Source organism: Mytilus galloprovincialis, chromosome 2 (genome assembly GCF_965363235.1).
Source record: "Mytilus galloprovincialis chromosome 2, xbMytGall1.hap1.1, whole genome shotgun sequence".
Taxonomy (NCBI): domain Eukaryota; kingdom Metazoa; phylum Mollusca; class Bivalvia; order Mytilida; family Mytilidae; genus Mytilus; species Mytilus galloprovincialis.
In genome coordinates, this window is record NC_134839.1 from 73,920,246 (window position 1) to 73,934,626 (window position 14,381).

General features: G+C 31.6%; 1 protein-coding gene across 1 annotated transcript; it reads right to left on the minus strand.

Annotated features, from left to right (window-relative positions):
- Positions 1-164: 164 nt before the first annotated feature.
- LOC143062397 (uncharacterized) lies at positions 165-7,271 on the minus strand. The gene is made up of 4 exons (XM_076234101.1): positions 7,198-7,271; positions 6,157-6,313; positions 3,497-3,741; positions 165-2,499 (listed from the first exon to the last, which is right to left on the minus strand). Exons 1-4 carry the CDS (start codon positions 7,247-7,249, stop codon positions 1,799-1,801), a joined length of 1,155 nt encoding a protein of 384 aa, XP_076090216.1. The 5' UTR covers positions 7,250-7,271; the 3' UTR covers positions 165-1,798.
- Positions 7,272-14,381: the final 7,110 nt, after the last annotated feature.

Here is a 14,381-nt window from a genome sequence, read left to right on the forward strand (position 1 = left end):
TAGAATATATGAAAAAAAAACACAACCAGTATCATGTTAACAATTGGTTTTAGAATAAATGTGTTTATTTCCGATGCAAAGACCATATGAGTGAATCAATATTAATACCAAAATTTGCAATAATTAATAAAATGACAACCAGAAAACTAGAAATTGAAAGACGTGATACCATTTGTAAACTGTGGTCGAACTCTTGTGCTCTGGATTGATTAAATGATTGATGTTTAACATCACCTTAAACTTTATTATGTTTTTTCGCGGCGGTAAGTTTTTATTAGTGTAGGAACCCGGATTACCCATGTGCTCTTGAAAAGCAATTCTGTTCTACTAAAAGCACATGTTTTGCTGCTCAAGATCAGAACAAGTTTGTTGGTATGTCGCAATGGGTAATGTCGTTAACGAGATATGTGTTTTCGACAATGTTTGTTAACATTAACTAGAACGGGTTTGTGTCCGCTTTTCAATTGTTTGGCATTTTATTATACCGAAGCATATCATAACTTAGCACATTGTATGGGTTTCCGTCATTGTTGAAGGTCGTACAATAATTCTTTGCATCATATTCCATTGGTCTCTGGTGGTTAATTGTCTTATTAGTAATAACATCACATCTCATTATTTTCATATTCACCATCGTCTTTGACATAGATATTCAATGAGGACAGGTACAAAAATATCGAAGATTAAACTGCAAATTTTGTAGTATTCAGACATTTCTATTAGGTTATTAAAGTTTTCTGATAATATCATTAACATCCTGTCTTAGTTTAAGGTAACAATTTCAAAAACAAAGTGCAGACAAGTGAAAAAATGGATTCATAGATGACTGTATATTCTGGTTTCAATGTATGTGAAGTAAAGAACTGAAATTGATATGTTGTTTCGAAATGTCAATGATAAAATTCTGATAACTCTGATTGACAAGTGTTTTATATCATACGCTAATCATTCAAATAGTATTCTTCTTCTTCAACACTCAGAAAATATATCATTCGCTTTATATATCATGGTTTTGTATTTCCACTTGAAATCTCCTTCCTGTAATAATAAGGACTAACGCTATATACGATTTACCTGTACGACGGCATCAAGCCGGATGGAAAATCGAACGGAAAATCGTATCGTGTAAACGCACCTTAATAAAAGTTGTGTTGATGTCTGACACAGAAGAATGTGCCCAGATTCCACAATGAAGGAAGGACAACAAATAGCTCCAAAAACCGATCCAACCGAATTATCAACCGAAAGCAGTCAGACCTTTTCGTTTTACTGGAAATATGTGATGTATTAAAGCTTTTTAAGATTGTTCATCGTGTTTTGTTCGTGCAGAACGTTGCAATCAGTCTTAATGTGCATGTTCCAAGTTCTGATTTTTATTAATTTAAGAAATTGATATTGCACATATTTGATAGTCTCTGTTCAGTTTATACACAACTGGTATAGGCTATTGCAATTAAAGAGTTATAGAAACTGTTTACTCTACATGCTGTATGTTGACGAGTTTAATTGAAATCGAAACAAATTCAAGCACGAGTAGGTTTGGCCGTTACGATTTGTCTTGAGTCTTGACTCGGAAAGACAATGTTTTAGATAATAAGATACCGTAAAATTCGTCTGATTTATGTATTAACATATTTGATCTTATTTCCCATCATAAAATATTGAATGAATCCGGATTCACATAGCGGGTAAGGCATGCGCTACAGGAGATACATACTATGTCGACACACCCTACCTATACATATAGAGTGCATTCAAGTAGCCCCGGATTTTTTATACCCACACAATATAATTTTATTTAATCTTCATTCCTTTGAAAAATATTGATAATGTCCATCAATACCATTAATAGAACTGGAAGTGTGATTATTGAGATTGAGACCCAGCCCAACCGAGAGGAGGACTTCCTTTTGTCTGGAGCAGAAGTTCTTTCTCTTATCGTTTTAGATAAGGTATTTGTATTTACAGATATTTCTTTTTTTATATTCTTTTCAAAGTCATCTTCAACGATCGTTCTTAATTCTGATACTGTAAGATTCATGTCTTGAAGGAACAACCATTTATTTGACGTCGTAGTTATGAGGCACCAGCATTGCAGTTGATTCGAAGTAGTAGTTAGTGTTGTTTTTACATGCGAAAATGACGTGTCGGTCGCAGTCGATGTTGTCAACAATTTAGAAGGTGAACTAGCGATTTCTGTTCGTAAGGACAGAAAATCATATTCCGTAGTTGCTGTTTCTACAGATGTCGTAATTTCTAAAAGCGAGGCTGTTTTGGAAGACGTAACTGTTTCCGGAAACGTTGTTGTTTCTTGGGCTCCTGTTTTTACAGGCTTAGTTGTTTCTGAAAACGTTGTTGTTTCTAGGGACGTTATTTTTACAGGCGTAGTTGTTTCTGAAAACGTTGTTGTTTTAACATGCGTAGTTGTTTCTAACGGAGTGCTTGTTTTTGCTGTTGTCGTTGTTGCGAGTGTTGTTGATGTTGTGGTTGTAGAAATAGCTAAATGGAAAGAAGAGAATATAAAATGATAACAACTAAAGCAGATATGAGGTAATTTTCAATAGAAAATTTATAAAAACACAGGGTCACAAAAAAAACACATGGAGTAGCCACTAAAGTGCTGAATATAAGCTCTAGTATTATGATACATTTGATTAAATAAATTTTTCCCAACCCATTCTAAGATACAAATGAGTTGGATGATGAATATACAGGTAGATTGTTTTTGCTTCACTTTAAACTGTAGATATTTCATGCATTTTCAGGACGAGCACAAATATAAGAATTCCAATATGGAGTCATTTACAAGTACATCGACAGGGTTGAAGGACCGTGAATTTTGAATATGAGAGTACGTTTGATAGGGGTCATTTTTTTACTAACGTGACTAACTACTGACATCTTATAGATTAATGCAAATTCATACAAAAAGCTTGACATATCACAACTATCATACACATGCCTGAACCAAGTCAGGAATATGACAGTTGATTGATTTTGTCAAGTTTTATGGACTTTCTCCTTTTTTTAATTTACCTTGTGGTTCGTTAATGTTTTTAATAACGCTATCTCCTAGAATGTTGCATATAACATAATGTTTCAATTTTGGTTTTACTGGTAGACGACAGAAGTCATAGTGAATGTTTTTCTTATACCAAAACCAACCATTGCAATGTCTTGAATATTCAGTTAGATGTGTTTCTCACGAACACATACTCTTAATATCAATTTTTTAGTGTTTTATTTATCGCATTCTCTGGATCTGTAACATAACACATATAGTTCAAATGAAAGAATAAGTTAATGCATTGTGTTTAAGTTTAACGAGATATATTAATTTAGATAGACAAACGAAGGGTTATGCGAAAAGCTGATTCACCGACCCATTGCATTATGTGCCAAAACGTAGCAGTCTCGTGTTGATTTTTCTTATTCGCGATATTTAAATTTAAAATACAAATCTTGGACTTAACATTTAATTTCTTGACAAACATACCTTTACTACAAAGCATGTAGTAGTTGAATTTTTTACAACCAACTGTTCTGAGTTTATAACCATCTGTCAGGCGTACACAGTTTTCTTTATTACTTTGGCAAAAACTTGCAATGTTTGTATTCTGCATACAATTAGGTTCTCCAGAATCCCACCTTACCCATGTGAGGATTTCATTATCCAACCATCTGAATTTTTGATCATTTTTATTATACAGCAAACCAATAAACATATGGGTGTTCGGAGCACTGAAAAAAGGACATATTTAAATTAAAATATGCTATAAACGTATGAAACTAACTCAGAAAAATATACACAAAAAACACACTTTATAACCTAGTTCAATTGATAAAATAAAACAAAAACCAAAAACTATTTGTTTTTAGTTAAATTTAATTTGTATTTATTACTTATCCTATTTATTCATTCCGGCTTTATTTAGATAAGCTTGATTACGAAGAGAAATGACATGATTAAAAAGAAATGACATGATAAGGTAGTTATACAAGATGCATGGGTACCAATCAGAATGTGGAATTTGACAACCCACAAAAATACAGGACGTCACAACAGATCAGGCCAATAGCCAGCCAACATCCGACTCCTCAAGACAGGTACTTGCTTTTATTATCCAACATGCTAATAACAATTGTGAAATGATTATGTAAAAGAGCCAACATTATCCTTCGGCTTTAAAACGAATTTTTTGAAAATATATAAATTTTAAATGTTGATTTCAGTTGAAATCTCAGAATACGACAAAAACTATTTGGCATAAAATCAAGGGGTTTTAAATTCCTGTCTAGTAAGGTAGTTATACAAGATGCATGGGTACCAATCAGAATGTGGAATAAATAATAATAATAATAATAATAATAATAATAATAATAATAATAATTAAAAACCAATTGTTCAGAGAACAATTGAAGGTCTTTCCACCAGTTAATATCTATTTTGATATTAAAATATTAAAAATCAGTCTAAAATGTCAGTTCATATGGCTTTATGATATATAGATATGAATTTAAAGCAAAGGTCAAAATCTAGAACGTCAAATTAACCTATGACCTTGACCTCAATTTCAAGGTCACCAACTGAGGATCTCAAGTCAAAAGACCCTAGGTCTCTAATATGTATGGTTAGTAAGTTATATCACTTTACATATAATTTTAGATATGATAGGGGCGAAAACTCCCATTCATTGTCTACGCACCCTTTCAACTAAAATTATTAAGTTACGACATGTCGCAACTTACAATTTAGTCAAAATTATTTGTCGATATCTTATAAGGTTAATGAAAATGAGTGAAAATAAGCCAAATTCAAAAGTTAGAATATGACCTTGACCTTTGACCTTGACCTAATTTTCATTTTTTTGGACCAAGGACCTCAAATCAAAAGATCCTAGGTCTCTATCACTTATGGTTTACAAGATAAAAATGCATATCACTTATATCAAATGCATAAGGGGAAATAACTCTCATATGGAGTGTTCATATCGCTTCGGTCAAAATAGGACAAATCATGAGAAGGATATAACGAGCAATTTTGTAAAATAAATTTGTCGTAATCTTTTACGGTTGCGAAGGAGTCGTGGACACAAGGAAAACAGTGTTTGGGGAGATAACTCCTACAAAGAAAAGTATTCGGTTACGCATGGTAAATTTCAAAAGCGCAAAAACTGTTCGATATCATATACCAAATATCTAAGCGACATATTGAGAAACAAATGTTTATCGCAAGAACAGAATTTGGCGGAAGAAAAAAAAAATAATCAGAAGAAAAACAATAGGTCTTTCCACAGAAAAGTGGAAAGACCTAATAATAATAATAAAAATAATAATAATAATACAATCTCTATCTTAATATACGCGTATTTTATAGGGTAGCTTGTTTTGATATAACCACCTTTATAGAAGTGCATATACGTTGAAAGTGTACATTTATTCGTGTACATTAACATTGTTGATTTTTAATTTTCTTCGGAAAATTATTCTCAATTTTATTAGTTTTCTCTATGCCAATCACACGTAATCACCTTATGTTCATAACAAGTGATGAGTGACTAAATTTAATACATGCAGCCTCCACTATCTGTAACAACTACTTCCCTTGAAACTTAAATAAGAAATAAGACAACACAAAAGTTTGCGTACCTCATCAAATGGTAAAATCAAAATAAAATCAAAAGCTCAAACACACCAAACGAATTGAAAACAACTGTTATATTCCCGAACATTTTGCAGGTATTTTATTGTGTAAAAGATGATGAATGAAACCTGGTTGATAACTAGGAATTAAACCTTAACTTGTATGACAGTAACACATCAACCAAACTTTAAACATTGGTATAACAGCTCTAACGGTATCTTTTGATAAGTTAAACCATGGATATATTATATTGTTAATGTAATATTTTAATGGTAAAAATTTCATATTTGCAAAAAAAAAAACCATTTAATTGAATTGGTAGCTCTTCGTTTTTGTGTGACGCTTTATCAATTGAATTGTTGGCCCTTCTATTTTGTGTGACGCCTTTTGAATTGAATTGTTCAACATCTGTCTAATCGACTCATAAAAAAACGATTCCCTTTCTCGGGCAGGTAATTATCATTTTTGGTCATTATTACAGAGTGATCAATCGATTACAATACTTGACTTACCCGCCTATGCTGTTAAGATATCTTTTAACGTTATCCATATCATTTTTAGTTTTGATGATTGCTGGCGTCTCCCCACGGCTACCACATCTAGCCTTTCCATCTTTATATTTATCGGAGACTTCGAACAGGTGATAGGTGTAATCGCTTTTACTCAAACCTTAAAACGACATTAGGCAAACCGATAAAGATACATTTCAACACTGTGGGTTTTTGCTTCGTTTATGATTGTACGAAACCTCAACCTTTTAAATGAATTTGAGATGAAAACTAATATCATCAACCGATTATCTGACACTGATAGAGTTTTGTTCACAAGGTTAACAATTTAATGATTCATTGACTTCTGATACTTTTGGTGATATTTTCGCTGGTTTGTAACAAGTAACTAAGGTAAAATAACATCATATTCCCGCACTCAGAACATCTGTTACTTTTTTGTTAACAATGTGTTCCCAATGTTGATAGTGGTAGTGTGCAAATTTAATACTATAGAATATTTTCTATTTTGGATTTGGTGCATTGTGTCACTTATACACTACAATTTGTATAAAAAGGAATTAAAAATATCCTCCACTTTTGTTTTTATTTGACATTTGTTTTCTTTCGTGGTTGTTTGTTTAGTTTCGCTTGTAGACAAAGGGTGCAAAAGTTGGCCACTGGTCTGTTCAAATTATCGCTACCAATATTGTGTCCTCGTTTATATATTATTTATCTAAATAAATTCGATTAAGCGACGTTTTTTTACTAGAAATAAGAAAAACGAAGGGTGTATCTAGCGATGAAGATTTCATTCCCTAATTTTCGGTTTGATTTTCAATGCGTAGTTTTCTTTGTTATATTTTGAGGATCTTTGTTTTATTTGTGTTCTTTTTCATTATTCGTTTTTTCTTCACAGATAAATGATCTTTGCTTACTCCCTTTGTATCTTCTCCCTTTTTGTGATGCCGAATTGTGATTACCATACGCGGGAGTTTTTATTCTATCGATTCTATATTTGCAATTTGAAGCTCAATAAAATCAAATACTGAAAAGATGACTTACCAAATTGCAGTGAAAACACAAAATGAAGGATGCAAGTGATTTTAACATCCATTACACTGGTTAGTTTAAATGAAGTAAAATAGGCATCAATCTATCCATTGTCATATGAAAGCAATATATGTCCATGGTTAGAGACCAGGCATATTTTTACAATAATCATGTACTAACAAAATCGCAATTTAGCAGTAAGATTTTATTTGCTTTAATGTTGTTACATTAATTTGTACGTCATCTAGCTGTTTGTAGGTATCTTTTGATCAATAGCGGGATAGATACCTAACATTTGACAACAATTAATAGGTGGATAATTCATAATCAAAATAATTTAACTTTGTTTGAATTGTTCCATTATACAAACTTTTGAATTAAGCCATTTCATTTGATCGATAAATCTGTAGATCACTAATAGAATAAAATAACACACGATGACTAGTTCCGGTGAACAACACAGTTATATGTGTCTCCGGACGTACGATGAAACCGTTCGTAGTTTTACTTAAGTTCAATAAAGCTATGAACATGACCTATGAGTGTTTTCTTTTATTCAAGCATGTTTTTTACTGAAATTGGTTGAAGAAGTATTCCAAACAGGCTTGAAAACCTGATGTTTAGTGGTTGTCGTTTGTTGATGGGGTCGTTTTTATATAGATTAGACCGTTTGTTTTCCTGTTCAAGTGGTATTGCACTAGTCAATTTTGGGACCATACATAGCTGGCTGTTCGGTGTCAGTTTGAGCCCAGGTTCCGTGTTGAAGAAATACTTTGACCTATAAAAGTTTTCTTTTACAAATTGTGACTTGGATGGAACGTAGTCTCATTGGCACTCATTCCACATCTTCTAACATCTAATAAACCCAAAACATCTTCAATATGAATTGGAAATGTTATTTATCAATAATCGTAATCAACAATAGAACGCAAATCTGGGTGAACATCAACCTGTCAACAATATAACAACAGCACACAAATAACAAGGTTTAATGGTCACTTTACTGTTTTTCTTATCTAACAAATACAGAATGTTTGCAACCACCCACCGTCTTCTCTTGCCAATTTGTTGACTCGTTCAAGACCGACGATAAAGGGTACGTTATATAATTTCTGTGGATATCCCAAACCTTTAATCCTGTTAGATTCAGTTTACAGGACTTGTCTAGTGGATTCACTGTTTCCCTCGTCCTTGATTATGCACAACTTGAATGATGAATAATCCGTAATATTTTCGTGTAACTCTTTGGGAATAAGATATCTACTCAAATTTTAAAATTTGTATGAACTTTAATGCTTTATAACATGGAGGCCTCCGTCAACAGCGTGAACTGATGTACCAAAATGTAAACAATTTTGGATTCAATGATATATTCACCATTATTCTAATTTTTCTTTTTGCTGTGTCAACATAATGACTGCATTCAGTAAAATGAGGCAGGTGTTACCCATGAAAGAGGACGAAGTCCCTGTAAATATCTTTTAAATATATCACGGAATTAAAAATACTGTCTATCTCTGCAGGGGACGACCCTTAAATATACTTTGGGCTAGAGAATATTGTCAGGGTAAGCCACCCGAAAATTTATTTCTAGTTTATACACAATTATTTCTGAAAATAACTACAGTTAGTGTTGCAGTATGTTCATTATTATCCTGTCTTGCATTAGCTTGCTTTTCCACTTTTTTAAGACCAGAATATTCATTTTCATTATTTACGTTGCCATTTGTCTTAATAAAATTCAAAAAACTCAATCCGATATTTATATATAATTAATTTAATCTAAAAGAAAATGGATACCTCAGTCAAACACAGTTAAACTCATTCATAATTTCATGTAGAAATTGAGAATGAGGATTGGTCTTCATTTCAAGTATTTAGAAAATATACGAAAAATATGATTTCTAATTCCCTTCAAATTGAAAACATCATCCTATTCAACATCTTCTGTCGTCTAAACAACCAATCGTCAGACTCGATTTTCCCCAAATATATTAAAATATCTAACCAATCTAACAAACTTTACTCAATTGGTTACAAACAATAAAAAGAAAAAGAACAGCTTTTAGCTATTTGAATATGTCAATTATAAGTTATATTCTTAAAAGTAATAATGATGTATATTTGTTAAATAGCTGATGTTTCTGAACATAGCGGACGACCAATCAATCTCCGATAAAATAATATTTAAACACAAGACAAGACAAATAGACATGACAAATAAACAAGACATTGAAATTTCTAGTTATAGTCTAACAATGTACTTATTAACCCCGCCACATCTTATATATATAGATAAAGGAAGATGAGGTACGAGTACCAATGGACAACTCTCCATTCAAGTCACAATTTGTAAATGTAAAAGTACGGTCTTCAACACGGAGCCTTGGCTCAAACCGAACAGCAAGCTATAAAGGGCACCGAAAATGACTAGTGTACAACCATGTAAACAGGAAAACCAACGGTCCAAATGATATAAATAATGAAACACGAAAAACACTTTTGGACCGAATTAACAAACGACTACCATTAAACATCATGTTCTTGACTTAGGACAGATGCAAACAAATGCAGCGGGTTTAAATGTTTTAATATAATTCAACCTGTACCCCTACCTGAAACAATACCATCACAACACAGAAAGACAAACAATAAAATATCAAGTGAAATGGCTTAAGGGACGACATCAAAAGATCGATGTAGGATAAAAAACTTAAATCAAATACTAGTAGTTTGGGGGTTGGGGGGGGGGGGGGGTTAAATTCTGCAAGTTTTGTATATCTAAAATCGATTTTTACATATATCCCTATTGGTAAATCAATTTTTCCAAAAAACTATGTGAATTAAGTTTTTTATCCTACATTGAACTTTTCCATTTCCATTCTCAAATGTATACACTTAACGAACACATTTGATATATGGCACAATGTAAATACAAATGCTTTTAGGTTGGGTTGTTGCTTTACCACTGATATCTTCGTTTACTATAATATTAACGACAATCTCTTTTTATGAATACCTTTCAATAGCAAATTATATTCTATTATTTTTTGCATCACGGATGGATGTAAAATATTGGTGAATGAAATTGATAAATTTAATTTTTATGTTAATAAACTCATCATAGATACCAGGGTTGAAATTTTACATTTGCACCAGACGAATAAATAAATGAGAGTTTTGGATACTATACTAAAACTATTATGTACTGTACGTAATTAACCACAATTGTATGAATTGGGTAAATAGAGAGTAGACATCAATCAAATCAAGTCCCATTTGGATAAAAAAAAATTGTTCAGTTCGGTCACAATACGGATTAAAAGCTATTATAAACAAATTGATATAATATATATATATATATATATATAAGTGCTTATAACAAGTGCTTATGCCAATATGTCTCCTTAATTGTTAGTGCAGTATGTTTATCTGATGAAATTTATAATGGTGGAATCAAACAATGTTTTATTTTTATAAATGGCTTATAGAAAACTATACAATAGGACTCACCCATTCTTTGTAATTTTCGCGGGGTTAAGGAGATCGAAACCAAAACACAAAGATACACGCCACACAAAAATAAGCAAATTACGGACGGTAATTCGAATTTAAAATGAAAACAATGAGATAAACATTACATCTCTTTTGTATATTGTACATATATGGTAAGAATGTCATTTCTTCTCGGTTCTAAATCTGTTTATTTCTTCTTTGTTTTATATTAAATATTTTAAATGTTTTTTTTTTTTATATTATCTCAGTTTCATAGTAATTAGGCTTATAACACAATATTGACTGCTGTAGCTCTATTTCGACAATTTTACTTATTTTGTCTGTTTATTTTGTTCACACATTATTTTCAATAATATGGTATTTTAAGCGACTGTCAAACAAGTGGGACGTGAACTAGCTTTAAAACCAGGTTTTATCCACCATTTTCTACATAAGAAAATGCCTGTACCAAGTCAGGAATATGACAGTTGTCATCCATTCGTTTGATGTGTTTGGACTTTTTATTTTGCTATTTGCTTAGGGGCTTTCCGTTTTAAATTTTCTTCAGAGTTAGGTATTTTTGTAATTTACTTGTCTATGAAAAGTAAAGTTAAGATATATGTTTGTATTTTCATGATATAAATTTTCAAGACTGTCAGACTTTAGACGTCAAATTTATTATTATGATATAAACTGATGAGTCTTATGTAAATATAAATTATAATCCTGGTACCTTTAACTATTATGGCAGTATAATATTATCAAAAATTTATAAACATTTAGGGTTTTAAACATATATATTCCCGTCTGAATACATTGGATATTTTTCAAAGATAGTACTTAGTTTTCTCCATGAATGTAAAAATTGTGTATATTTCATTCTTTACTACATTGAAACACGTAATATTGAGAATCACATTTACCATAAAAAAATACTTGTCATAACAAACATGTTGTTGACACATATCTGAATTGTGTAAATAAATATATAATATAGGATTCAAATTGTTCATTCTCCAATTGTGATGTTAATTATTTTTATTACAGTTTTGTTTTAGTTATCTTTTTTGTTTCGTGTATTTTTTTTAACCATTTTTTCGTTCAGTTTACGATTGTCGGTAAATTTTAAGTTTTAATTTAACAAGAGCGAATGATATATAGTTTTGGGATTCATATCCCTCAGTGACTAATGAGACGGGGACATAAGTAAATATTATTACAAAATTGAGAAAGGAAATGGGAAACACGTCAAAGAGACAACATCCCAACCAAAGAGTAGACAACACCCGGGTGTGGTCAGTAGCGGCCCCTAAATAAAATTGTGTACTAGTTCAGCGAATATGGACGTCACACTAAACTCCAAAACACACAAATGAACCAAAATTAAAAATACATACATGACTAACAAAGGCACAGACGCAAAGATGCGGCGGAGTTAAACATGTTTTGTGAGATCGCAACCCTCGCGCTTTATCTAAATCAAATGTAGAATAGAGAAACACATAGCAATACGCAAATAAAACTCAGTTTAAAAGAATGTCTATTTCATTACTAAGTTTAATTGTACAGTATATCTTGATATCAATTCTTTTTTTTTTTTTTATCAAAATTTGATACTTCTCATAAACATTTGATACTTCTCATAAACATTTGGTATAAAAAAAATGACATGAATTGATTTAGTCAAAAAGTAGCATATCAACCTTCTTAGTTTTACAAAATAAATCAGCACATTCTGATTATATTAATATATGCTAAATCTGTTTTCTGTTATTCTGTTCAAATGTGTAAATTCAGGAACAAAGGATCGTTACACAGAACATGTTTTAAATATGGTGCTTGAACATGATAAGTATATCGCAGTAGTGGTTTACTTTCGAACACATGGACATCGCCCACCATCGTTGCCATTGGCTGTGAAATAATAAAGAATCCAGTTTTATTCGGATATTTATCTTCTTTTGAGCATTCACATAAGTAAAAGTGTTGATACTCACTGATGACTTCTTTCATAGTATCATACTTCATGTTAAAGTCACCACCTATTAAAATATAAACTGGTTTTCCTACCATAAACATATCCACAAGAGTAAGCATATCTTTAAGAACCCTTTTTCTTTTTTCAATATCTGCATATGCTTGTCCACTCCATGATATGAAAAGAAATTTAAAATCATTGCTCAACATCTGTAGTTGTGCTACACATAATCGCGGCATCACTTCATTTTCGGTGCTTAAAATACCAGTTTTCTCCAATTCGTTACAAAGAACACCAACTTCTCTTCTCAAAGTAGCACAGCCACTGGTTTCAAAAATTTGAGTTCGAAACAGAATGGCAGCCTGCTTACTGCCGAGGCATCCAAATTTTGGATATCGCCCTGTCCTTGGCAGAAAGCTATCGATGTTGATATCTGATTCCTGTATAAGGACAATGCTAGCTTTAGTTTCCAATATAATTTCTCGTCTGGCCTGTTTCCTTTTTCCGATGACGTCCAAATCTCTGTTAACCTTTGCCGAGTGCTTTCCACTTGCATTCATTATCAATACAGTTGCCATCATGCAAGTTAGCTTTGAACAAAAAAATCAAACAGTGATTATTACCTTTTTGGTACTGTGAAACTTATTGTCACTTAAAGACATTTGGGTTACTGATTGAACCTCTGTGCAATTAAACAACATCATGATACTGTTGCTGTTATGTGCTATCTTTTATAAAATTCGTTTGTACAATGATGCTCTCGTTTAGCTACTGTACAGATATTGTGCAGAATTGTTATTTAGAACAATTTGTAATGTCTAAATGTGAAATTATATATCTCTACATGATATATCAGTGACCGATGTGGATAGTAATTTTGGAATCGATAGTTATTAGCAAATATAAGTTAATTGTACTATTGTAATGTTCGATGATACAGAAAAACGCGAACATGATTGAAATTGAAAGAAAACAATGAAAAAAAGTGGAGGTTAAAAAAAAAATTGTCCTGTCCCCAAGTACCTATTTGTACACTATAATTATTTTGATAGCTTCATTCTTTAACTATGTGATATTAATATGAGCTCCAATGATAAAAGGTAAATTAACCCAAAAAAGGAAAATTCAAAAAACGTAAAGTCCCTTAACAAATCGCAAAAAGCAAAAGCTCAAACATATCAATCAAGGATAGATAAACCGGCTCTGATTTCTTACTCTAAAATTCAGTTACTAGAACTTTACATTAAGCAATGTATATTATACTGCAAAAGCTACCTTATATGTATATCATATACTTATATTAAATATTCTAAGATGACGTGCTTCTTTAGCTTTGTAAAGAACACTGTGATAAAATTCTCGATAAAATATACTTAGCGCAGACTCAGAGATATACATAATAATGGCTGTTACAATATACTTCCCACGTAAATCTACATGTATTGGAACCTATTTGCAGACCCTCTGCCGATTTTTTTGTTTTAAAAAGGGCAATTAAAAAAAGACAAAATAACTTTTTTTCTTATTCGTATGCATAATAAAAAGAAGTAATACACAAGAGCTCGGAGAAATCAACAAAATAAAAATTAAATAAAATTGCGCGAAAGTCTATTAATCTTTTTGGTGCATTAAGTCATTTCAAAACATGACGTCATACAAATGAAACCACTAAAGTTGAAAGTTTTCTGTTGCGTGAACCATCGGAATTCGTATGATATTGTAT

Excerpts from the sequence above, each read along its gene's own strand:
- LOC143062397 (XM_076234101.1), bottom strand. The coding sequence starts at position 7,249 with ATGGATGTTAAAATCACTTGCATCCTTCATTTTGTGTTTTCACTGCAA. Across the intron at positions 6,314-7,197 it reads TGTGTTTTCACTGCAATTTG|GTTTGAGTAAAAGCGATTAC; the intron begins GTAAGTCATCTT and ends TGTCGTTTTAAG. Across the intron at positions 3,742-6,156 it reads TATCTTAACAGCATAGGCGG|TGCTCCGAACACCCATATGT; the intron begins GTAAGTCAAGTA and ends TCCTTTTTTCAG.